We start from the raw sequence: 23,229 nt of genomic DNA, 5'->3' as shown, positions 1-23,229 counted from the left end.
GCAGGCGCTTCCCTCTCATCCGCCATTTGTCGGTGCCCTCGGTCATCCCGACTTTGCAGCCGCCGAGACCTTTCTGCATGGAGAGAGGGGGATTTATCAGCAGTGAAGATCTCTCCATCCTTCATCATCCCCGAATCGGTAAGGAACCTGGCCCAAACAGCCTTGAGTTCCAAAAGACTCACGTTGTACATACATGTGCAGTACCTAGCGCTCGAGGAGAAGATGGCGGACTTAGCTGTAAGTTTACTTATCCTCAGGTTGGAATTTCGTGAAGACCCGGCCTGATGGATGCCCTTGGCCTCAACTCCCAGCACTCTGAACCTCCTCACTCATCCGACAAGTCGGAGACCGTAGCCGACGGCACAGAAGAGAAGCAGAGTGCTGCAGCCTCGGCACATCCGTCACACGTGCCGCCAGCTGAAGCAGGCCAAAGAGAGACCGAAACAGCCCGGAGAGATGATGCGGGTGATCAGGAATCCAAAGGGCCAAACAAAGCCGCAGACAAGACGGCAAATGACGGCACTACATCAGACAAACCACAAGCGGACGCTGACAACGCGTTTTCCCCTGGCTCAGAGAGAGATGTTGAAGTCACAGCGGTGGCTAGGTTGGCCTGGAAGGAGCACATCAGCAAGCATACCTTGATTGTCGATTATGTGGAACTGGACTGGGAGCACTTTAAACACCGATACGGCGAGAACGAGGGTCTCCACATCATCGAAGCTCTAACAGTCGGGCCCGCAATACTCGAGGAAATCAGGTTGGATGACTAGAAGGGAAGCGATCAACGGCGGCCCATACGTCGGTCCAAACTCACCTCGACTGCAGCCACATGGATCCAGCGCATTCGAATACAGTCTGCTCCTATCCTTTCTCACCTCTGTCATGCAGCTGGGGAGGATGACAAATGGACATTTGATCAGCCTTACACCTTCATCAGACCTTTCAATGCCCTGGCATACCTTCAACCAAGGATGAAAATTGCGCTAGAAAGGCTGGAAAAGAAGTGGAACGGCATTGAGATATCAGATATCCAGGACGCCCAAGGGCAGCAGGATGACACTCAGTTACATGGTGGTGCCGAGGCGAGCCTGAAGAGCCAAAGCGACTCCAGGGACGAGGATACGCCGAGCGAAGACCCGAATGACGAAGACGAGCCCTTCCCATATCTGGGCATGGACGACTTGACCGCGTTGAGGCACATGCGATGCTACGTCAAATTCATCGACGACCATGTCATGCCGTTGTGCGGTTGGTTCAAAGGCACTTCTCGCAGAAAAGTTCAATTCAACGACCTGCCGCTTCTGTTCAGACCGGGCGAGATTGTTTATTGGCCGCCCGCGGGATCCGTCATGAGTGTGCCTTATCCATTGTACCAGCCGGTGTGGAGGGTGTTCCACGCTGCGAGAACACGTTTCGGGGGCCACAATATCGACAATATTGATCTTACATCGGACGACGAGTTTCGTGTTTATTGCTACTATATCGATCACGACGGTGGTTCGTACGGAGTTATGAAGGGCCAGTTTACAATCCCTTGCTTTAAGGGCGAGAAGGACATTACAGATCTCCAGGCCTACCCGATCCGTTACGCCGACGGCGCGGCGAAACTCGGGAATGAACTCAAGCTCCAAGGACAGAGGTTCCAGTCCTTCATGAAGGTGTCTCACGCGTATTATGAAGGGTGGGCAGTCCCCGGTGAGCTGCAGGAGAAGAACCTTGATGAGACGGTTGAGACCCGGAAATACCACCGCGTCATACAGCATGACCTAGACGCAAAGCCTAGTTCTCCGGAACACGTCGAGAGCGCTGTGATCATTGACGTGGAGGAGGCATTCAAGCATCACCCACGGTGGAAGCCAAGGTTCATGGTCCCTCGCGAGTTTGATGTACGCTGGGAATGGACAGACGACGATTACAAAATCGTCCATTGGTCCGACAAAAATAGGAAAGAGGTTTTCCTCGAGTTCAAGGAGCATGTTTTGGTTATCGACAGCTCTTTTGCACAATGGGCCAACGACTACATGACAAACGATGAGCCCATCACCGCATCACTTGAGGGCAGGCTCAAGGAAGTGGGCGATGAGGACGTCATGCTGCTTCCTCGCCGTCTGGTCGCGTACGCACTTCGAGACCGGAAGTTTGTCGTCATCGATGTCAACTCTCTCCGAAGCCTCGAGAGGCAGCCGGACATCTTCAAGGACCTGAAGATTAAGCCCAGCAACAAGCGCATGTTGCAGGCTCTGGTGAAGGCCCACTTCGACAAGCGCAAAATGCAGAAGGAAAGCCCTCTCCCGTTGCCTAGCCAGGACATAGTGTATGGGAAAGGGTCCTGATTGTTCATCCTCCTTCACGGGGCTCCGGGCGTTGGCAAGACGGCCACTGCTGAAGCTATCGCCCAGTCGAACAACAAACCGCTGTTCTCCATCACATGTGGAAATCTTGGCATTACTCCCGAAAAGGTTGAAGCCGAGCTTAAGGAGGTATTCCGACTAACACATCTTTGGGATTGTGTGTTGTTGCTTGACGAAGCCGACGTTTTCCTGGCCCGACGAGATATAACCAGTTTAAAGCGCAATGCCCTTGTCTCTAGTAATTATAGCGTACCCTTTGCTTGCCACTTGCAGACTGGCCACTAATTAACCCCGTCGAAATAGTGTTTCTGCGAGTCACAGAATACTACAGCGGCATACTCTTTCTCACAACCAACAGAGTCGGAGCCATTGACGAAGCCTTCAAGTCCCGCATCCATCTGAGCTTATACTACCCGAGGTTGCGCAAGAGTCAGATATTGGGCATTTTCAAAGTCAACCTGAGGAGACTCAGAGACATCGAGAAAGAAAGAGCAGAGAGACTCGGAAGTGCAGCTTCTTCGCAAGACGTATTACCTCTAGATATCCGGGACGACGAAATCCTAAAGTTTGCGGAGATGCACTGGGAGACAACAGAACGAGGCTCTAGGTGGAACGGGAGACAAATCCGAAACGCGTTCCAGGTTGCATCATCCCTAGCACGGTACGACACGCCCATGGCCTCGATGAAGGACGGGGGCGACAACAAATCCAAAGATTCGCCCCCGGTGATGGACCACAGACAGTTCGAGCTTGTTGCGGATTCAATTGAGCGCTTCGACAAGTATTACGAGCGTGCACGAGGGGAGTCAGACGAAGTTGCCGCTCAGCTGGACGGACTCCGTGATGATGCAGTCCGCGACGAGGACCTGGCGCCATCGCGATCTCGGTATCACTGGCCCGAGAAGGGCTCCTCCAGCCGCAAGAAGGCAAACTCTAGAAAGACCTCAGCGAGAGATGGCACTCGGACATCGAAGAGCAGGGCAGCGGGCAAGGGACGCGGCTCCGAAGACCAAGAGAAGGAAACTGGTAGCAGCCGGGTCAAACCGAAGGGGAAGAAGTCTGCCAAGGAACGCTCGTCGAGAAAGGAAACATCGTCGTCGCACCGGAAGGCGTCCGGAGCCCCGCAAACGAAGGATCGGAAGGGTTCCCCAAAGCGTGGGTCTCGACGCGGGCACAAGCAGCGGGATGAATCGGACGACGACGACGACGACGACGACGACGATGACGATGACTACGAGGTGGACCACTCCGAGTCGGATGAAGATGAGGAGACGGAGAGCGAGTCTGACGACGGGGCCATAAGCGAGAATTCTTCCGACACGGACGAGGATGAAGATGAGGATGATTGAGGTAGACAGACGGCAGCCGGCCTACAATGGCAGCAAGTCTCTTTGGGGAAAAAGTAGGCAAATTTTCTGTGTTTGTTACCTAGGTAGTCAGAAAGCCCATCATTCTATCCAGCCAAGGTCTTGTCTCGAGCCCACCTAACTACCTAGGTAAGCCTGTCTCAGGGTTTCGGGGCTGACGGCAAGAAATAGGCGATGGTGACCTCCGAGGCAAGCACAGCTCCAGCATGATGCCCCTGTTTCTTCCCCACTGACTTGACAACTTTGATGTTGAAAATTCTGGAAACTTAAACCACCCCGTCGCCCTCCCTGCTGCGACGTCTCGTATTTGAATGTCCATCTCGTAAAATCCTCGCCCAACCGTGGGCACCCCCGCTTGTGGACCACTAGTGGTTTCAGACTCGATTGGCATCGCGACAGGCCTCATACGCACGCGCCCATCTGACATCGGGGGTGAAACAGGGTTCTAAAATCCCCAAATTGGCGCAAGGCTTCGCAATGACCGCTACTGCACTAATCCGTAGTCGATGCGACCATGCAGCATGCTAAATGGGGTTCGTGAAAGGTTCTATAATTCGCGCGCTTGCACAGCGGGTTTTAGGTCATGAGTCTGTCCTCCTTTTCAGGGTCCCTGTTTCAGCCCCAGGTTTTGTACCGTAGATCTCGGGAAGCCCAGCCAAGGGAGCTACGAATGGGTGCATTATCTGGGGTAGGCATGAGAATCTCGCCTGCACCTGCGACTTGGGATGATCTGCAACTTGGGATGATCTGCGGCCGGCCTTGGCGTCTCGTGCGACCCGATACTACATCGTGAGCCTCTCGAGGAAGAACTTGAAATGGCAGGGCCCTCCGCCGCTTTCATGACTTGCTTTAATACACATTGACTTCCCAACTTTGCCACTTCGACGTCAAAACTATTTTTTCTTTTGGTCTCACCTTTCTGTCATTACCTTGGCTGGACCATTCTGTTAAACACAGTCACCATGAAGCTCTCCATCTCGACCATCATCTTCGCCTTCACGGCCCTTGCCAGCGCCTCCATTGCCGATGTTGAGGGCGTCGCTGCCCTTCCTCGCGACGCCATCCTCATCGACCGTCAGAACGGCGCCAATGCCAACCGGCCGGTTCCTTCGGGCGCGTGCTGCATCGCCGGCACGTCGTTGAAACAAGACGTCTGCAACGTCAACGGCCAAACCGGCCGCTGCGTACCGGACTCTATCAACAATTGTTGGTGCTGCCAAATATCTCGTTTGATGGCCTGCTTGCTGACAACGACACAGGTGGAGAGCAGTTGACCTGCATCGAGGATAGCAGGCTCACCTGTGATCCGAACACACTCGAGCGTGGCAGGCCCCTCTGCCGTCGCCCGGCAGGCGCGTGAGATACTATTCTGGATGAGATTTGGTATGGGGCTTGACGGCGGTGTGTTCCATAAGGCAGCCGAGTCGAATGTGTACTTTGTAGTATTATATCACAGTGTCGAACTCTTCGTAACGGGGGCGTCGCGATAGATAGCTAGAAGCTATGGATTGTGACCTTGGTACAGAAACAAGAGGCCAGGTGCATGTTGAAGACACAAATTAATTAGCTCTAATTACACTAGTGCAGAAATATGAGACTGTTACAGTCTGACAAGAGCGGCATATCTCTCGATGAATCTCTGAACGGCAGCCACAAACCCGTCAAGCACCTCCTGTGGGGTATCCAAGATCAGAGCAATGCTGCCTCGCCTCTGCACCCAGAACCCCTCCTCCAACATGTGCATCCAGAACAGGCTCTTCAGGTCCCACTCCTCGTCCCCTCCGTCTTCCTTGCACGTAAACCCGTTGTCCGACGAGCCCCATTTCCGGGAGATATGCACAAACATCAGCGTCCCCTTGCCCGAAACAAACACCTTGGAACCCCTGGTCACTGCCCGGAGCTTCTCGCGCAGGGCCTCGCCCCGACCGGCGTGCTCTATCGCCTTGGCTGGCGTGTAGACCTGGGACATTGCCGCGTACCCCATGTGCAACATCAGCGTGTTGTTCTGGAACGTGCCGGAATGGAACATGGCGCCCGCGAGGCGCGGGTCGTAGACCGCCATCACGGCCTCTGACCCGCCGAACGCGCCGATGGGCATGCCGCCGCCGAGGTATTTTCCTAGGGTTGTGATGTCCGGACGGAGGGGCCGAGAGGCGGGGAAGAGGGACTTGATGCCTCCTGGGCCGGTGCGGGAGGTCATGACTTCGTCGAGGACGAATATGATTCCTGCCTGTGATGGATTGAGATAAGCGGAGAACAATTTGATGCAATGTATAACTGTATGTGAGAGCGGGATTCACTCACCTTGGCACATTCCTCCTGAATTGCGTACAGGAACTCCTCGCTGGCAGGAATGGCTCCGCCCGAACCCTGCATAGGCTCCACCAAAACCGCTGCAATTTCGCTCTTCTGCGGCGAGCTGAGCAGCTGACGGACGGCAGCTACATCATTGTACTGGAGAACAATAAAGTCCTGCAGATCGACGTTGTTCTCCGCCGGGCCGAGTCGAAATGCCGGCTCCGTCTCTCCCTTGCGGGGAGGTTGTCCGGCGCCGAAGGCCAAGACGCTCCCGTGATACCCCCCCTTGAAGGCCACGACCTTCCTCCGGCCGGTGAACTTCCTTGCTGCGGCGAGGGCGTGCAGATTGGCTTCCGTTCCCGAGTTGCAGAACCTGATCCTCTCGAGGTTGAACCTCTCGCACAGGAGTTGTGCGTATCGGGCCTCTTGGACGTGGGTTGCTCCCAAGGAGAGGCCGACGGTGTTGGCTGCGTCGGTTAGGGCCTTGATTAGGAGGGGGTTGCTGTGTCCGAAAAGACCCGCGGCAAGCTCTCCAATAAAGTCGTGATACCTAAACGTTGTGTTAGTCCGGCTCCCATTCTCGTGGTGATGGCAGGGGAGTTGTTACTTGTGGCCGTCCTCGTCGATCAACATGTGGCCTTGGCCGCTCTTGACCATGATTGGGAAGGGATTTGTGTGCAATAAACTACGTGTGTTTCCGCCGGGAAGATGCTTGACAGCGTCTTGGTAAAGGGCCCTGGACTTGGGATTGTTGGATTCATAGCGGGCGAGTGCCTCGTCCACGGCAGCCTTGACATTAGGGGAAGACATGGTGATGGTGATGGTGAGGATTGTTGCTGAATGATCAGTTGAGAAAAGGAAAGTGTCATCTATGTCATCTCGAAACAGTTGGCTCTCTTGTCGATCTGCTGTAGAGGTCATAGCTAATTATATCAAGAGAACAGTCATGGTGCTGACCGATTCGGCCATTGGAAAAGTGGGGCCGAGTGAGTGAGTCGGAGCAGGCCGAGTGGGTGGGTCCAGTGGGTCCGATGGATCCGGTGGATTCCGACCAACCGGTGGCCGATTCCTCAGACATGGGCTGGTGGAACAGAGCAATACATTTCACATTGCCTAAGAATTTCAAGTTGCTGAGAATCACATTGCTCAAGACCAAGTTGTGGCTACGATAAACGATTAAGATGGCTTTGGAATTGAACCTAATGAGATGACTTGCTCGTCAAGATTACAGCTTCGACCCCTTGCCTAGGCCAAGTTCATCCACCAGCTCGACCACCTTCGACGACGCACCCCAACTATATCTGTATCCCGCCCCACCAAACCCGTAGGCATGAACCACGTTTCCCTCCCGCTGAATCCGATACCCACCCTCACGCCCGGGCCGGAAGCCGACAATATCCCGGACCACATCCCGCTCCAGATCGATGCCTCGGAACCGCCCGCCCGTCATGATATCCACCCTTCGGACAATATCCTGCCGCAGCGCTGCGTCCACCTCAGTATCCCTGCTCTGGAAGTCCTCGATCCCGCCAATCACGACCCCCTGCGACATCCTCGGGATCACGTAGGTGTACTCGTTGCCGCGCCGGATGCGGACTTGCCGGTCCAGGTCGGGGGAAACCGCGGAGCTCTTGATCAGCAGGGTCTGTCCCCTGATGCCGACGACTTTCTCGTCGCCTGCTAGGTAGAACGCTCCCAGCCCCGAGGCGTTGACGATGGCCTTGCAGCGGAGACGTTGGGCAGCGTGCTTCAGGGATGGAATTGTGTCTTTGATAAACACCACCCCGAAGCGCTTTTCGAGTATGCTTTGCAGCCAAGGTAGCAGTAGGTCGGGGTTGATTGTTGTAGAGGTGAACCTGTTGCCTCCTTTTGTGCCGGGAGGTAGTTCCGAAGCCGCGAGTGACTCAAAATCGGGGACCACGGAATACCATGGGTTCACCCGCTTGTCTTTGTCATCCCAGTATTCGGTCACCTTGACCATCTGCGTCCATCAGTCAGTCCCCAGTTGCCAAGAAAGGGTTGCTAAACAAACCTGTACGCCCGTTGCTGGATCTTCATGTGCCAGTGCCATGTACTTTTGAAAGCTCTTCCGCTGCATCTCAATGTCTGTCACGTCGTCTGTCTGCGACGGCAGCATTGCAGCACCAGCCCTGAGAGGACGGCCGTCAGAACGATTTCCATTTCTATGGTTTAAAGGGACGGCTCGTCAACTCACCATGGGCTGCTCCACTCGGTTGTCTTGTCCCCGGGGAGGTTCCGGGCTACCACGGCCACACGGTACCCAGCCTGCACCAGATCCAGGGCAGATGCGAGGCCGATAATCCCCGCGCCAACGACGCCAACGTCACACGCAATAGTATCTTTCATGGCTGAGGGTGTTGAGTTGAATGAGTGAGTCGTGGGCAAGAGACGGAAGTGGGAGAACGAGGGCAAGTTTATAAAACCTGCACTGATTTACAGCGCGCTGGACACGGCGGATCCGCTCCGATTTGGTGTTACGATCAAAATGACTGTCGGATCGAGCCGCGCGCAACATGCGACACCCACCTGGGACCCGCATATCCGATTCCCGATAGGCCGAAACCGGAAACCGGGTGCACAGAGCAGGCGAGGAAACATCTAGACAAAGGTTTATCCTATTAGTTTTATCGATGACCCCTGGGACCTCCCCATCCACATAGTCAAAAAAAGAAAGAAAAAAAGAAATTTTGCAAAATTAAACGTACAACACCGGGGATTCGCTGGTCGTCACCGACCCAACTACTGATCCGGCCCTCACTGGTTTATCTAAGGGAGAGCGGACGGGATCCCGAGTTTTCCAGTGGGTATGGTCGTACGTGGAAGGAAAGGTCGGGAACAGGGCTTATGAATGGGCTGTGGCGGCACCTGTTCTGCTTGGCGGGCTTGACAGGAAAGCCAGGGATTCAATGGATCATGGAACAACCATAAACTTGGCATCACTGTTGGGTCGGGGATTATTGTGGCTTGACGGAATCCATTTGTAACAGCCTTTATTTGACCTCGAGCTTGCAATCTGGTAGAATAACATCAAATTCCAGGCATTCGCTCTCCCAACACTCTAGATTTTCGAACGTCCCCATCGTGATCTCATGCCTAGAATTTCCTTGATCATTCCAACAACTTCCCGCCCGACAACTCGACGCTCAAATCATACTCCGGGGCAAACTGCATAAACATGCATGCAGGCGTCCCAGAGCACTTGTACGTGTACTCGGCCTCCTCCTCACCAACGTACTTCTTGGGAATCCCGTTGGCGGCTGCAGCCTCGGCGAGAATCTGCACCTCACACGCCCGCTCCAGGGCGATGAAATGGGCTGCGGCCTCGTCGACGGTGCTGCCGGCTGTGAGGATGCTGATGGGGATAGGTGGAGTCAGCACACTTGGTTGGATGTTTGTAGGGTTCCGGGGGGATAACTCACCCGTGGTTTTGCAGGATCAGGTTGAGGTTGGTGTCGCCCAACGCCTCGGCGATACGCTGTCCCTCTTCTTGGGCAAAGACGATCCCACCGAAGCCTTCATATACTCCGAGTCCGCGATAGAACATGCACGAGTCTATCGAGGGTCAGCGCTGTTCGAGGATGCTAAGCATGTAAACGTAGGTTCTTTTACCTTGATTGAGCATCTCGATTCCACGCCCAAAGGTAGACCAAGCCTTGCCATAGCGGGAATGCATGTGGCAGACGGCATTGATATCCGGCCGGGCACGGTGAATCGAAGAGTGGATGATAAACCCCGCCGCATTGACCTTGTACTTGGTCGGCTCCTGCGGAATGCCCTCGTGGTCGACCAGGACCAAGTCACTGGCCTTGATCGTAGCAAAGTGCTTCGCATACGGATCTATCTCGGGGCGTAAGTCTGTATTCTCCGCTGCCGCCAAATCTGCCGCCGACCGCCGCACTTACTGATCCAGAACAGCTCCGGGTCAACCGGGTCGCGCAGGCTGACGTGGCCCGACGCGCCGTCGGCGTAGTCGAGCCTCGCGAAGGTGCGGAACGCGGCGGCCATGTGCTGCTTGGCCCAGGCGCGCTCGGCGTGCTTGTCTGTGAAGGTGGGGATCACGTGGAGGGCTGATGGGGCGGCGCCGTTGCTGACGTTCCAGTTTAGGACGCCGCTGGTTGATGGCTTTGGGGCGCCGGCCTTGAGAGGCTGTGCGGTGATGGCCGACGAGGCCGGAGCCGTGGTTAGGGTTGTGGTCGCTGACGGAGCCATGATGTGAGGTGATGGAGTTGGTACGGGTGTAGATGTAAGTTCGGTAGGAAAGATGCTTAGACAAGTTTTAAGGGTGGTGTTAAACAATGAAGCAGGTAACTAATTGACGTGTGCCGAAATACCTAACTTCTTAGCTAAATAACATATATAAACACCTCTTATCCGAAGTGGCAACCCTCCATATGCATCCCGTCCGCATCGCAACCTGTGGTTCGGCTCAGGCCGAATGCCAATGTTGGGGTCTCGGGTGGACCCGAGGCGGGGTAAGCGGTGCTCACCTCGGAGGGCGGGGACCACGGGGCGCGGAGACCCACAATTGGAGACACCCGACATTGGCAGACACAGACAGTACCCGATCCTTACGTGTGTAGCACAGGCTCTTCTGGTGCATGCTATTAACCGTGATCCGATTTGCCGTGTTTCCATCCATTAATTCCATCATACCATCTCCCCAAGCAAGTGCTCAACAGAATCACACATGCCAATCTCCTCAATCCCAGACAAGAACTTCGCCATGTTCCCCTGCTCCGCGGCATCCAGCACCGGCAGCGACGGAACCGCCTGCGCGCTATCCCCGTCCACCAGCATCGACTGCGTCGCGGCCGCGAGGGCGTTGAACGCGTCCCGGTACGGCGCGGCCGCAGACCACCGCTCCGCCATGACGACCAGCACTATCGTGCACGACGTGCAGATCGCCGACACGGCGTCGCGCCTGTAGCTCTGCCGTACCTCCTTGCTGGCCCACAGGCAGTGCAGGAATGTTAGCCCGCCGAGGAAGAGCACGTGTAGGGCACCCCATGTCGTGCTGACGGCCGTGCCGAGGTATAGCTCTTGGTAGGTGCGGGCGATCGTCGCGGCCGATTCGGCGCATTCGAGGTATACGCCGGCGAGGTCGTGCGAGGCTTCGCCCGTGGTGGAGGTGTCGGTGTCGGTGCTTGCGATGAGACGGCGTCGGTGCAGCAGGAGGATGGAGTGGTGGAACGAGAGAAGGAACCACTTGTCGGACCCAAATGGCACGCCGTGGTTATTGTCTCCCGGGCCGAGATCACCAGGTCTCTGTTCCAGCCAGTCTCGTAGCCGTTGTCTCAAATGGGCTACCGTGAAACCTGGTCGGTTGGCCTCCTGGTTCACGTCCTCTATTGGGTAGATGAAGGACTGGATGTCGCCCCATATTCGTCGGAGTCGGATCGTGTGGACTGCGGCGGACACTTGTCTCGCGGGCTCCGAGTGGTGTTGGCGTGGTTCCCTTAAAAATCCGGCTGGCGTGACGTCTTCGTCGTCAACGTCGGCTGGGAGCTGCATTGTCATGAGTTTAATATTTGTGAACGCCTGGCTAGGTTTTGAGCAAAACGGAGAAAGAATTTACACACCTCTACATCGATGTCGCGGTCCGGGATTCCCAGGGGTCTTCCCAGAGAAAATGCAGCGGACCTGTCAAGATTGTAGGCAACCCAGAAGACGCGACGCTGCATCTCGGTGGCGAGTACATCCCCCTTGGCTCTCCAGACGGATTTTCTGTGTAGTCCGAGCTCGATGCATTGGCGCAACGCTAGCCCGGAGAGCATCCTGGGAATTTGTCAGCCATGATGATATCACAGATGTAGCAGTCAGTTCCTTACCAGACTGAGACACCGCTTGATGATCGCATCGAGTACATGGCGCAGCAGAGGATAGCCTGTATTGTTTGAAGGCTCGGCTTTTTCATTACGTGTTCCATAAGGTTTTCTGCTGCCGCGTATAGACCCTGAGAATGGAGTTGAGTATGGACCTTGCAAGCCTCGAGGGGGGAATGTCAGGGGAATAACGTTAATCTTACCTCGGCTGGGGATGTAGAGTAGGCTGGACAAACAAGAGCTCCGACGGCATTTACCTATCGGTAGCCTTGGTTAGCGTCGTAGAATAACTAAAAGGAACACCACAAAATCCACAAACCATATAGACAAAGAAAAACTCGACAGGGTCAGGCGGAATGGCATTTTCCGTCGCGTCTAGAACGTTCTTCTGGCTCTTGATGAAGGTAGGTTGGTGGAGAAAGGGGTACTGAGGATGGACGTGGGCGAAGTAAGCATTGACGAGCAAGTCATTGAAGAAGCGGTTTGGTAGGAGAGCCGGCGCGAGCTGCGGCATCTCGGCAAGCAGCTCGTCGTCCACGCCGCTCATGGTGAGGCCAGGTGCCTGGGATCGGACCCCGCGCAGCATGGAGCTGACAAGGCGCGTGAAGAGAAGCGGCGAGGAGGAACCGAAATAGAATGGTTGCCCTCGGGCCGAGTCCATGCAAAGCATATCGATCCGTGATGGACTGTTGCCGGAAGTACCGTTTGCGTGGGTTATGACACCCGGACTGTTGTCGCGGTTAGGGGCGCTGGCGTTGCATCTGATCGATCAGCATTTTATGTCTTGGATTGGAGCAGCTTCAACCGGGAAAAGGGGAACAAACTCTGAAACGATGTCGGTCGGCACAGTGACGGCGGTTGTGCCCGTCTCGGTGTGGGAGGCGTCGGCCCCGGATCCCGAAGCGTCATCCCAATGATCCAAGGCGATATCTGGACGGGCATCTTTGAGCAGATCTTCGAGGTAGGCGACTCGGGCCTCAAGTGTGCTGACGTATCCTGGAGGGAGGGAGCGCTTCGTCGAGGGATCCTGAACAATGCATTCTGATTATGCCAGAGTCAGATGTGAGGAAATAAATTGAAACTCTGGGCCAGGGGTCGGGATCAGGTGGACATGCCTCTCTTGTTTCTTAAGCAATTGCCACACGCGGGCAATCTACCATCGCACTATCCGGGCCAAATTGGTCAACTGAGTGCGATTTGACTGTTGAGCAGATTGGAATGGTTCCAACCTTTTGCTTTTTCTGCTTGCAGCTGTTGCAGGCGATGCGAACCCGGTGCTTGGCCGACGATGCGCGGGATGTGGAACTCATGTACATGCTTTGTTCCTCTCATCAGGCACGTTTTGTCTCCGGTATTTAATAATTACGAGATATCCAAGGATGTTGGAACTCAAAAAGTGAATTGGGGTGAAATGATTGAGGTTCAATTCAGCAGCATCGAGGAGACAAGGTAAAGGGGCGCCATCTCTGTAAACCCCGCACCGGCACTCCTCCGAACTCCTCTGCGGGGTCAGGGCTAGGGGCGAATAATGTTGGGGCACGATACGGCCTACAAAGTACCTATATCTAGGTACAGTACAGAGTTATCTCCACAATTACCATGTCGAACTAATGCATCAACTGACTCGTTTCCACCTCTTATCTTCTACTTTGTGCGCTCCCCTTTCAGTCTCGAAACCTCCTCAGCGTTCACTGGCGATATGGCTTTTCCTGTCGCAAAAAATGCCTTGATATTCTCCAAAGCCTCCCGGTATGCTCGTTGCCATGCCACGTCCGTCAACCCGCCCATGTGCGGCTGGATCATGACCCTTTCGTTGTCGATGAAGTAGGGGCTGCAGTGAAGTGTGAGTCAAGTGATACCAGAATATCTACCAAGCCAGATAATTAAACTCACTTGATGTTGGGCTCGTTGTGGAACACGTCGAGTCCCGCTCGAGCAACCTTGCCACTCTCCATGGCTTCGATCAAGGCCGTCTCGTCGATAATAGGACCCCTGCAGGTGTTGACTAGGAAGACGCCGTCCTTCATCTTGGCGAACTGCTCCTTTCCAATCAAACCGACAGTCTCGTTGTTTAGCGGACAGTGTAGTGACAGCACGTCGGCAGACGCCAGCAGTTCATCCAGCGACGCGCAGTACGTCAAGCCTAGCTTTGCCTCTTCGTCGGCAGGGAGTTGCGTCCGCTTGTAGTACTTGACCCTCATGTTAAAGCACCCTGCTTTCCGCGCTACATGCTATCGTCGAGTGTTAGTCGGATGAAGAAACGAGGATCTCACTCGCTGGATGGGACCAATCATCCTTACCTTTCCAATGGCGCCCATGCCCACCATTCCCAGCGTCAAGCCCGACGGATCCCGCACCGGCGGCAGACCAGCCCGCCATTTCCCACGAGCAATGCTCTTCTGCAGTTGCGAGAAGTTTCTCAGAATACCGAGGATGAAGAATATAGCCAGGTCAGCGGTAGCTTCGTTGACGGCGTTGCGGCTGTTGCAGAACACGATGCCGTTCTTAGTCATCCAGTCGACGTCAAACTCGTTGAAGCCGGCCGACGCCGATACCATGAGCTTGCAGTGCGGAACCAGCGGCTTCAGGAGCTCCTCGTCGAACGGCTCGTAGGGTCCAATGCCCATGAGGATAACAATGGCGTCAAACGGCCCATCGGACTCGACCTTGGCCTTGAGCGCCGCCACGGTGCCTTTGCGATCGCTGGGGACAACCACCTGTCATCATCAGCCAGCCGTCTTGCAACCATCTCAGCGCTAGCTCGCGCACTTACTCGAAGATCAAAGCTCTTTTCGAACTCAGCCATGTAATCTTCCCCGGCCCAAGAGGGGTAGGTGATGGAGACCACCTTGGGCTTCCCCGTTGTGACAGAACCCATCTTGAGAGAACGAGGAGGCGGCGACCAAGAAAGATGAAAAGTAATAGAAAAATGAAATAAAATGTGCTTGTATTTTTAAGTTATTTTTTTGTCAATCTGCCATTTGGTTGTGGTATTAATATACTTACTTGTCTCTCCGCCTCGGAAGTTCCGAGTCGGGAAGCTCACCGAAACCCCCACCCGAGTTCGGGTCGACCCGATTTCCAAACACGCACCGATCCGGGACCAACAATACATAAATATGCATTGTATAGAAGAACGCAACGCGCAACGGAGTCTCAGGAACAATACAAACAAGCTGACGTCAGATTCGTCAAAATTCACAATCCTCTATTCGGCCAACTTTTCCCATCCATTCTTTTTTTGACAGGTAGCAGCCGAAAATGGGTTCTCTTGGCGGCCCGACAAACCCTCCACTGGGGCTTATCGTCTCTTCGATGAATATTTGCCGCATCCCCGGCGATGTCGGCAATACCCATACATTCGGATTCCCGGTTGTCCAGGCCATGGCGAAGGACTCTCTCCTCGTCCGCATGGTGTCGGATCACGACTACGAGGACGGCTTCCTCGACAATTTCATCGAGGCGGGCATGGAGCTCGTCGCGCAGGGGGCCGTGGGGATTATCACGAGCTGTGGTTTTCTCGCCAGGGCTCAGAAGGAGTGCGTTCCTCTGTCATGATGGCACCAACGACAATTAGCTCTCGGTCATGCTAACGATAATATTTTCTAGGTTCTCGAGGCGTTTGCCCGTCCCAGTGGCGTCGTCCTCTCTCATGCAAATCCCCAGCATCAGGAGCATCCTTCGGCCGGACCAAGCGATCGGCGTCATCTCCTTCGACGGACAGCGACTGAACGAGGGCCACTTAAACGCGGTCGGGGTCACGGACTGCTCCAATATCTACATCGCTGGCCCGCCCCCGGAAGGCGGCATGAAGCGCTGCCTCAGAGATGGCGAGCCGTACGACTATCCGGTCCTGGAGGCGGAACTCGTGGCCGCGGCTAGGAAGCTGGTGGATGAACACCCTGATATCGGTGCCATTGTGCTGGAGTGCACACAGTTCCCGCCGTTTGCGCTGGCTATTCAGCGGGCTTTGGGTTTGCCTGTCTACGATGTCTTTACATTGGCAAGTTGGTTTTACTCTGGCTTGGCTAGAGTACCTTTCCCGAGCTGGACGGAGGAGGAGCAGCTTGACGCAAAAGCCAAGCGACCGAGAGCACGGGAAGAGCTTCTTGAGAGCAGCCGAGTGGAGGCGTGAGTCGCAAATTGCAACTCAACGAAATTGTATGACAGCATAAATCACACAAGAGACGGTCGATAGTAGATCAGAGAATGGTATTTGGTCCTGTAAACCCGTTGCTGTAAATCTGGTACCTTTCTGCCGAGCACATAAGCCCTTCCAACACATGGATCAGTCTGTTTGACATCAGTGTTCTACCACATGGATTAGTATATTTGACATCAGCATGTAGACGATGCCTCCGTTCCGGACGGAGCCTATCCTCGCTGTAATAAATCGTGGTGATTCGGCTCGCGTCGAACCGACCTTCAGCTTATCTCTGCAATTCTTTGCTGGCCCTGACTCGAGTTCCGACATCTCCACCATTTCGACCGTTAGCACGGGGTTAGTATGGGGTTAGTATAGGTTTAGAAGGTCCGTATCAATATTAGCCCCATCAAGTGCCTGCGCTAACAGTGCAGATCTGGAACGGCGCAATATTGACCCTATCCCAGGCTAGGGTGATAAGGGTTGCAAAAGCTTGTGGCCTGGGCCGAGAGTCTTATTCTACTTCGGCTGGAGCCGACATGCACCCCGCGATATCAGCCAACAAATAATGACACGGCATTTACCAATAACAGCCAAGAATCCGGGGTGTGGAACGTTAAATAGGTGGACGTGCAGCCTGGTTTTCTCCCAGCTCTCGTCAGAGACCAGAAGCAACGTCCTCTGGCATTCCTCCTCGTCTCTCGCATTCCCTCGTCTCAATCCACAACAAGTTCCACCACTCGACAGACAGCGATGGAGCTTTCCAAGGATGTCCCTACAGAGCTGAGCGACAATGTGAAGTCTTCCCCGTCGAGCATCGATGTGGCTGGAGATGAGGCCGAGGAACGCCGCATCGCCATGGCCAACTATGTGCCCGGAACGAAGAAGGAGAAGCTCCTCGTCCGCAAGGTGGACTTGATCATGATACCAATGCTTTGGTGGATGTGTGTCCTTGCCTATGTGGACCGAAACAACATCGTGAGGACCTTTGCGAGTCTCGCTGGGAGATACCATGGCTGACCGTTATCGTGATATTCAGGGGAACGCAAAGGCTGCGGGTATGAACGACTCTCTGGGGCTTGACGACCAAGGTTAGTAAATAGTGGACAGCCATATCCAACGCTGGCACCCTGCTAATGCGCTTGGGCAACAGGCTATTCGATGCTCATCTCCATCTTCTTCATCGGTTACGTGGTGTGGGAGGTCCCTTCCAACATCGTCATGGCGCGCACCCGGCCGTCCTTATACCTCCCGGGATTGATGGTCATCTGGGGCGCCCTTGTCACCGGCATGTCCCAGGCAAAGAATTCCAAAGATATCCTTGTATACCGTTTCTTCCTAGGTGTGGTCGAGGCAGGGTTCTTGCCGGGAGTCATGTACCTCATGTCCTGCTGGTACAAGAAGAGTGAAATTGGTATGTTCTTTCTCAGGTCCCCAACAGTACTAATTAATAGACAAAGACTAACACAGTCAAACAGGAAAACGCTTCTCCATTTTCTTCACTGCCCTGTGTGTCGCGGGCGCCGTCAGTGGGCTGATCTCCGGCGCCGTCATCTCCGGCCTCGAGGGAACCCGCGGCATGGAAGGGTGGCGATGGCTGTTCTTGATCGAAGGAGTCCTCACTGTCCTCACCGGCATGTTCGCCGTATTCGTTCTTCCGGACTATCCCGACACGACGCGCAGACTGAATCTCGAAGAGCGACAGCTTGCCGCCGTGCGAATCCTGCAGGACAAGCATGCCACGACTGCCCAGGCAACCAGGAGTTTGACGTCGTGGCAGTCCATCAAGGCAGCTGTCTCGGATCTCCGGACGTACTTCTTCGCCATCCTCTACTTCCTCGATAACGGCTCGACTACGATCTCGTACTTCATCCCCACCGTGTTGAGTGACATGGGGTACCAAGGCGTCAAGGCCCAGTGGATGACAGTTCCCATCTGGATGGTCGGCACCGTATTCTTGCTTGTCCTTCCGCAGTCCTCCGACCGCACTGGAGACAGACGGTGGCACATCGCAGGCGGTTTGGCCATGTCCTTCGTCAGTGCCGTCATCAGCGCGACGGTACTCAATTCTGCAGTCCGGTACACCTTCATCTGCTTCTATATCTCTGGCCTGTATTCAACCCTTCCTCTGATTCTAAGCTGGGGATCCGAAGTCATCGGACTCCCGGCCGAGAAGCGTGCCGTCGTTATTGCAATGGTCAATTGCATCGGAAATCTCTCAGCCATCTACGGCAGCCAATTGTGGCCGAGCGAAGACGGCCCGCGGTACGTCAAGGGATTCGCTGCCGTTGCAGCTTTCGCCGGGTTTTCTGCTCTGCTGTCCGCCGCTGGGCCACTCATCTTTCGGTGGCTGCCTAGCTTCCCAACAAAGGCCGAGCGCGAACTTGCCGAGGAAGAACAGGCCGCCAGTCCCGTGGAATAGGGGTGTCGGGAATAGGCGCGGGGAAGACGACACAGGAGACTATCAATTGTACAGAGGTTCCCCCTTTAAATTAGTAGAAGCCAAATCCAGATACACAATCTTCAACTTGTCTGTCAGATTTAGAATAATATAGCAAATTTGCTCTTCTGATTCACTCTGCACCTAACCACTGCATCTAGGTAATTAGCTAAGCCATATGATGGGACATTCATGGTATGTCTACAAGAAATGATAACCTTGACCCGTTTCCTCCTAAATCAACTTAAACAGATGAAGCCATGACTTGGTGACGTAGCCGGGTCTCTCCCTGTCCCCCTTTTTCTATCTGCCCCAGTCAACGCCAGCCCACGCCCAGACCCAGAAACACGCAGCTTTCCAAACAATCCCACTTCCGGCAAGCGAGTTGACATTGCCTTTCAGTGGTGGCTGTCCTGCAGAATGCATCTGCTCACTCCAACTTCATCCCCCGTCCGTCACGCCAAATCAAGATGTGGACGTTGAGCTAGGTCCTCATAAAAGACTCCACCAAAGCGCTCAATTAGGCGGCAGCCCTCCTCCATGTTGCTGGCGTTTCTGATTCTACCTAGACCCCGGTGAAGGACATTTCGATGGCTTGTCTCGAGAACTAAGACGTTTCCTACAGCAGGCTACCCAGCATATATTAGCCTTCTCTCCGTAAAGTCATAATCATCTACATTCTTGTCGATCCAGTCCCCCAAGGTCTTCCCCCCGATTACTCCAAGCTTGCGAGTCTCAACCTTTGAAGATTAACTTGGGCCTATTCCAGACCAGTCCGTGATTGCGGCGCGGCATTATCCTCTGTCCCTATTTGGACGTAGTCAAGGTCACAACCTGTTCAAAATAGACGAGGAACGGACCCGTGTTTATGAGGGAAATGTCATTAGGACAAGCAACCTCAGGGCCTGGTTCTCCCGGGCGTGGAAGTATTTATAGACACCGAGGGGTAGGCGGCAAGTGAGACCAAAAGCTGGAGGCGGCAACTGAGACCAAAAGCTGGAGGCTGCTGGCAAACTTTGCCAGGCGGGAGTGGGCACGCTCTTTTTTAACCAGTGAGTTCATTAGGCGCCACAAACACTGGCGAGTCGTGCGTCTCCACGTCCTAGTAACTAGCGTCAATCGAAGAGCACAGGACCGCCTATGATACGGGATTAGCCCGCCATTATCAGCCAAGCCGTCCGGACATTGGTGGGATATGATATACCAAGCCGTGCAAAAAGAAATGGAGTGTCGGGCGGTGGACACTTGAGGCACAGTCTCTACGTGTAGTGGACCTTATCACTTGGGCGGCGACCGTGCCGATCTCATCATCGTTGTGGACACCGAGGTTGAGCTAATAAGATGATAGCATTTGAATGGACAGCAACAGCGATCATAAACTCTCGACACGGGCGCAACTGCTTTATAGTTTTTCAGAAGCTGGAGTCAAGTGTTTGACAACCTTTTTCCATGCAGCCTCCCTTGCAGCAACAGTTCCTTGCTTCGAGATAGAGCATCCTAAAGCTCACCTATGCGCTGTGTATGGAATTTTCAATATTCTATACTGAACCAAATGTGGAAATTCCAACGCATTACAATAAAATCTAGGACCTAGCTGCTTGTGCTGCGTGCCTGGATCTCTTCGGAGGAGCGAAGGACCATTTTAGTGATCCGAAATCCCACCGGAGGGAGCCCACATGATCGGCCCTGGAAGCTTGGTGTCAGTAGCTCACCTCCGAGCTTCACGCAAGGTCCTCGGGCCGCATGTGGCTCGAGCTCCGGAACACACACAGGGAGCTGCGCCTACCTTCTTCGTCAGGTACAGGGGTAATCTAATCACCAGCTACACACCTTCGACCGGGCGCTAGCGACTCCGTCCGAAGCGCGAACCCCATCCCGACAGCCGGGCTGATTCCGAACTAGCAAAGGTTGGGTCGGTTCAAACGCGAACAGCAGCACCGGCGGACGAGGAAACACATCGGAATTTGGATGGCCATGGTGGTCACACTCGTCATGTGCATCACGGGCAGGTGTCTGTCACAAGCCAAACCAGAAGATGTTGCGCAGGCCACTGCACCGAGGTGGCAATTAGCCAAGGAGTCGGACTCGTCGAAAAGGGATCAAATCCAGGGGATGAGATGCAGGGCACACCGAACCGTATGATGCCCAGCAGGCAAATAGCTTCACGAGGAAACATTCGCCATGTCTCGCCATATTTAGTAGCCTCGATTGGGCAGGAGGAAAGGTGTGGTGTCGAGGAAATCTTTTTCTCGGCGATCACATCAGATCGCGCCATCGGCCCTAAGGAAATTTTCGCCTATCCTCGGCCCCTTGGCATGGCGTTGGTGCCGCAAGCCATTCCGTGATCGAATCCACTTATTAGCCTAGCGCTGGCCGTTACGCTATAATAAAACCTTCTAGAAGTCTTCTGTCTGTGTTCGCGTCTGGCCAGCGCGTTGCCTGTGAAGTTCGTCGTGTGCCGCTGACAAGACAATCATGTCCAAGTTCTTTGCGCCCCGGGTCACCACCCATGGCTCGGACTCGCCCATTGCACACGAGTCTCTCCCGAACTACAAAGACGGAGGAGACACGCCACACTATGACAGCGATGTTGGTAAGAAGCGATGCCTCGCCTCACTTTTCGACAGTAATTATCTAATCATGTGCAGGCCGCATAGAGAATGCTCGTGAAGCCAAGAGGCAGATCGGGGTCCCCAGCGCAGTCCTCCTGATTGTCAACCGTGTCATCGGAACCGGCATCTTCGCGACCCCGGGAACCATCCTTGCCTTGTCCGGCAGCGTTGGTCTCTCCCTTTTCATCTGGGTTGCCGGCATGCTGATCGCCGCTGCTGGTACGGCCGTGTACCTCGAGTTTGGCACCGCGATCCCCAAGAACGGCGGGGAGAAGAACTATCTCGAGTACGTCTTCCGCAAGCCGAAGTTCCTGACGACGGGCCTCTATACTGGATACGTGGTTCTGCTCGGCTGGGCCAGCGGCAACTCCGTCATATTTGGCGAGTACATCCTGCATGCCGCCAACGTCGAGGTGAACAGGTGGAACCAGCGTGGAGTCGGCCTTGCCTGCATCACCACGGCCTTCTTGATACACGGTCTTGCTCTCAAATGGGGGATTCGCCTCCAAAACTTCCTCGGAGTCGTCAAGATTATCATCATCCTGATCATCGTGGTAGCCGGTTGGGTGGCGCTCGCCGGCCATGTCAAACTCGATGAGAAACCCCACAACTTCAACAACGCCTTTGAAGGGACCACTGGAAGCGCGTATGGTGTTGTCACGGCCTTGTACAATGTCATCTGGAGCTACATCGGCTACAGCAACGCCAACTACGCCCTCAGCGAGACCAAGAACCCGGTCAGGACCTTGAAGATCGCAGCTCCACTGGCCATCGGCGTCATCTCCGTCCTCTACATGTTGGTCAACATCGCCTACTTTGCCGCCGTTCCGAAAGAAGAAATCCTGTCGTCCGGCCGTCTCGTGGCCGCTTCCCTCTTCCGCAACGTCTTCGGCGGCACCGCAGAGCGCGCCCTGTCCGTCTTCGTGGCCCTGTCCGCGTTTGGTAACGTCCTGAGCGTCATCTTCTCCCAGGGCCGTCTGGTACAGGAACTCGGCCGCGAGGGTATCCTTCCGTTCTCCCGCTTCTGGGCTAGCAACAGGCCCTTCAATGCCCCGCTCGCTGGACTCTTCGAACACTGGCTCGTTTCCGTCATTGTCATGCTTGCACCTCCCCCTGGTGACGCGTACAATTTCATTCTCAAGTAAGCATGCCCAAGACGCTTCTGTGCTGGTAAATCTTTGATACTAACCTGGAGTACAGCGTCATCTCGTACCCCCTGGCCATTGTAAACACCTTCGTCGCCGCAGGCCTGCTTCACCTCTACATCAACCGCAAGGCCTGGAACTGGCACCCTCCCATCAGCGCCACCCTCCCTGTCGTCGTCTTCTTCCTCTTCAGCAACATCTACCTTGTCATTGCTCCGTTCGTCCCGCCCGAGGAAGGCCAGAATGTCTACGAGAATCTGCCGTACTGGATCCACTGCGTCGTGGGCTTCGGTATTATTTTCGCTGGAGGCGTGTACTGGGTTATTTGGGCGGTCATCCTGCCCAAGATTGGAAAGTACGAATTGGTAAGGGAAACGGTTATTGACAATATTGATGGGTGGGAGAGAAATGTCTTCTTTAGGAGGCCCCTGAGTGAGTTGTCTGGGTAATTAATTCGCGGCGCGGGATGCTTTGCCAGCGAGCGATCTTGATACCATGTTCAATGTTAGTGTATTGAAATAATAATAATCCTTATTGAACTCATCGACTGCTGGTCACACAACAAACACCTCCTTTTAGAATATCAAATTCATCCTTTTCAGCACCTAGCTTTGACATCGCCCTGACAGGCAACGATGTTCCTCCCGAGGTCGACGGAGTGCATCGTGGCCCTACTAGTGAGAAGGGGTTGTGGTGGGGCTTCGGCATCAATTGCCAAACGGCTGTGCAGCCTGCACCCCGCTTCAACACCGACTGCGGGGCGTGCTTCGAGAAAGTCGTGTGACTTTGGTAGGTACCAACAACACGCTGGGCGTTACGTTGACTTCAACTCTTGGATATGAGTTCAGGCATTCGCAACAATCAGAACGGCCCTCCTCGGTCAGTGTTGGCAAATAAAGAAGTATGATTTTCAGAAAACCACCCCTGCCGGCGGGGGGGGGGGGGGGGGGGGGGGGGGGGGGGGGGGGCGGGGGGGGGGGGGGGGGGGGGGGGGCGGGGGGGGGGGGGGGGGGGGCGGGGGCGGGC

The 23,229-nt window shown here is 54.7% G+C and overlaps 10 protein-coding genes across 10 annotated transcripts; 5 read left to right on the top strand and 5 right to left on the bottom strand.

The window, feature by feature from the left end:
• Positions 1 to 222: 222 nt before the first annotated feature.
• Positions 223 to 3,703, top strand: QBC33DRAFT_574824 (uncharacterized protein; the record flags this gene model as incomplete). Its single annotated transcript, XM_060430782.1, has 6 exons — positions 223 to 237; positions 621 to 731; positions 774 to 2,315; positions 2,376 to 2,592; positions 2,658 to 2,861; positions 2,895 to 3,703. The coding sequence occupies 6 exons, from the start codon at positions 223 to 225 to the stop codon at positions 3,701 to 3,703; spliced, it is 2,898 nt and encodes a 965-aa protein (XP_060288349.1).
• An 889-nt stretch (positions 3,704 to 4,592) lies between these two features.
• Positions 4,593 to 5,081, top strand: QBC33DRAFT_582406 (uncharacterized protein; the record flags this gene model as incomplete). Its single annotated transcript, XM_060431343.1, has 2 exons — positions 4,593 to 4,927; positions 4,981 to 5,081. Exons 1-2 carry the CDS (start codon positions 4,684 to 4,686, stop codon positions 5,079 to 5,081), a joined length of 345 nt encoding a protein of 114 aa, XP_060288348.1. The 5' UTR covers positions 4,593 to 4,683.
• A 154-nt stretch (positions 5,082 to 5,235) lies between these two features.
• QBC33DRAFT_482919 (putative glutamate-1-semialdehyde-aminomutase protein) lies at positions 5,236 to 6,911 on the bottom strand. The gene is made up of 3 exons (XM_060425374.1): positions 6,627 to 6,911; positions 6,026 to 6,569; positions 5,236 to 5,951 (listed from the first exon to the last, which is right to left on the bottom strand). Exons 1-3 carry the CDS (start codon positions 6,827 to 6,829, stop codon positions 5,322 to 5,324), a joined length of 1,377 nt encoding a protein of 458 aa, XP_060288347.1. The 5' UTR covers positions 6,830 to 6,911; the 3' UTR covers positions 5,236 to 5,321.
• A 292-nt stretch (positions 6,912 to 7,203) lies between these two features.
• QBC33DRAFT_520355 (NAD(P)-binding domain protein) lies at positions 7,204 to 8,506 on the bottom strand. The gene is made up of 3 exons (XM_060426370.1): positions 8,235 to 8,506; positions 8,052 to 8,169; positions 7,204 to 8,000 (listed from the first exon to the last, which is right to left on the bottom strand). The coding sequence occupies exons 1-3, from the start codon at positions 8,384 to 8,386 to the stop codon at positions 7,245 to 7,247; spliced, it is 1,026 nt and encodes a 341-aa protein (XP_060288346.1). The 5' UTR covers positions 8,387 to 8,506; the 3' UTR covers positions 7,204 to 7,244.
• Positions 8,507 to 9,148: 642 nt separating this feature from the next.
• QBC33DRAFT_574822 (class II aldolase/adducin N-terminal) lies at positions 9,149 to 10,249 on the bottom strand (the record flags this gene model as incomplete). Its single annotated transcript, XM_060430781.1, has 4 exons — positions 9,149 to 9,392; positions 9,460 to 9,592; positions 9,650 to 9,877; positions 9,943 to 10,249. The coding sequence occupies 4 exons, from the start codon at positions 10,247 to 10,249 to the stop codon at positions 9,149 to 9,151; spliced, it is 912 nt and encodes a 303-aa protein (XP_060288345.1).
• A 438-nt stretch (positions 10,250 to 10,687) lies between these two features.
• On the bottom strand, positions 10,688 to 14,740 carry QBC33DRAFT_553590 (D-isomer specific 2-hydroxyacid dehydrogenase; the record flags this gene model as incomplete). The annotated part of the gene is made up of 10 exons (XM_060429428.1): positions 10,688 to 11,545; positions 11,620 to 11,815; positions 11,869 to 11,993; positions 12,066 to 12,119; positions 12,182 to 12,611; positions 12,687 to 12,889; positions 13,540 to 13,693; positions 13,756 to 14,093; positions 14,163 to 14,579; positions 14,636 to 14,740. The coding sequence occupies 10 exons, from the start codon at positions 14,738 to 14,740 to the stop codon at positions 10,688 to 10,690; spliced, it is 2,880 nt and encodes a 959-aa protein (XP_060288344.1).
• A 253-nt stretch (positions 14,741 to 14,993) lies between these two features.
• Positions 14,994 to 16,211, top strand: QBC33DRAFT_582383 (uncharacterized protein; the record flags this gene model as incomplete). Its single annotated transcript, XM_060431342.1, has 3 exons — positions 14,994 to 15,401; positions 15,472 to 15,993; positions 16,190 to 16,211. The coding sequence occupies exons 1-3, from the start codon at positions 15,124 to 15,126 to the stop codon at positions 16,209 to 16,211; spliced, it is 822 nt and encodes a 273-aa protein (XP_060288343.1). The 5' UTR covers positions 14,994 to 15,123.
• A 339-nt stretch (positions 16,212 to 16,550) lies between these two features.
• QBC33DRAFT_614787 (major facilitator superfamily domain-containing protein) lies at positions 16,551 to 18,482 on the top strand. Its single transcript, XM_060432614.1, has 4 exons — positions 16,551 to 16,984; positions 17,046 to 17,097; positions 17,160 to 17,420; positions 17,485 to 18,482. The coding sequence occupies exons 1-4, from the start codon at positions 16,760 to 16,762 to the stop codon at positions 18,426 to 18,428; spliced, it is 1,482 nt and encodes a 493-aa protein (XP_060288342.1). The 5' UTR covers positions 16,551 to 16,759; the 3' UTR covers positions 18,429 to 18,482.
• Positions 18,483 to 20,014: 1,532 nt separating this feature from the next.
• On the bottom strand, positions 20,015 to 20,693 carry QBC33DRAFT_520348 (uncharacterized protein). The gene is made up of 3 exons (XM_060426369.1): positions 20,582 to 20,693; positions 20,233 to 20,496; positions 20,015 to 20,132 (listed from the first exon to the last, which is right to left on the bottom strand). Exons 1-2 carry the CDS (start codon positions 20,637 to 20,639, stop codon positions 20,345 to 20,347), a joined length of 210 nt encoding a protein of 69 aa, XP_060288341.1. The 5' UTR covers positions 20,640 to 20,693; the 3' UTR covers positions 20,015 to 20,132; positions 20,233 to 20,344.
• A 153-nt stretch (positions 20,694 to 20,846) lies between these two features.
• On the top strand, positions 20,847 to 22,652 carry QBC33DRAFT_482910 (putative high affinity methionine permease; the record flags this gene model as incomplete). Its single annotated transcript, XM_060425373.1, has 3 exons — positions 20,847 to 21,039; positions 21,095 to 22,199; positions 22,259 to 22,652. The coding sequence occupies exons 1-3, from the start codon at positions 20,922 to 20,924 to the stop codon at positions 22,650 to 22,652; spliced, it is 1,617 nt and encodes a 538-aa protein (XP_060288340.1). The 5' UTR covers positions 20,847 to 20,921.
• Positions 22,653 to 23,229: the final 577 nt, after the last annotated feature.

Source organism: Phialemonium atrogriseum (assembly GCF_030411735.1).
Source record: "Phialemonium atrogriseum strain 8032-3 unplaced genomic scaffold QBC33scaffold_1, whole genome shotgun sequence".
Classification (NCBI taxonomy): domain Eukaryota; kingdom Fungi; phylum Ascomycota; class Sordariomycetes; order Cephalothecales; family Cephalothecaceae; genus Phialemonium; species Phialemonium atrogriseum.
Note: the sequence above shows the minus strand (reverse complement) of the source record. Positions and strands in the feature narration are given on the sequence as shown.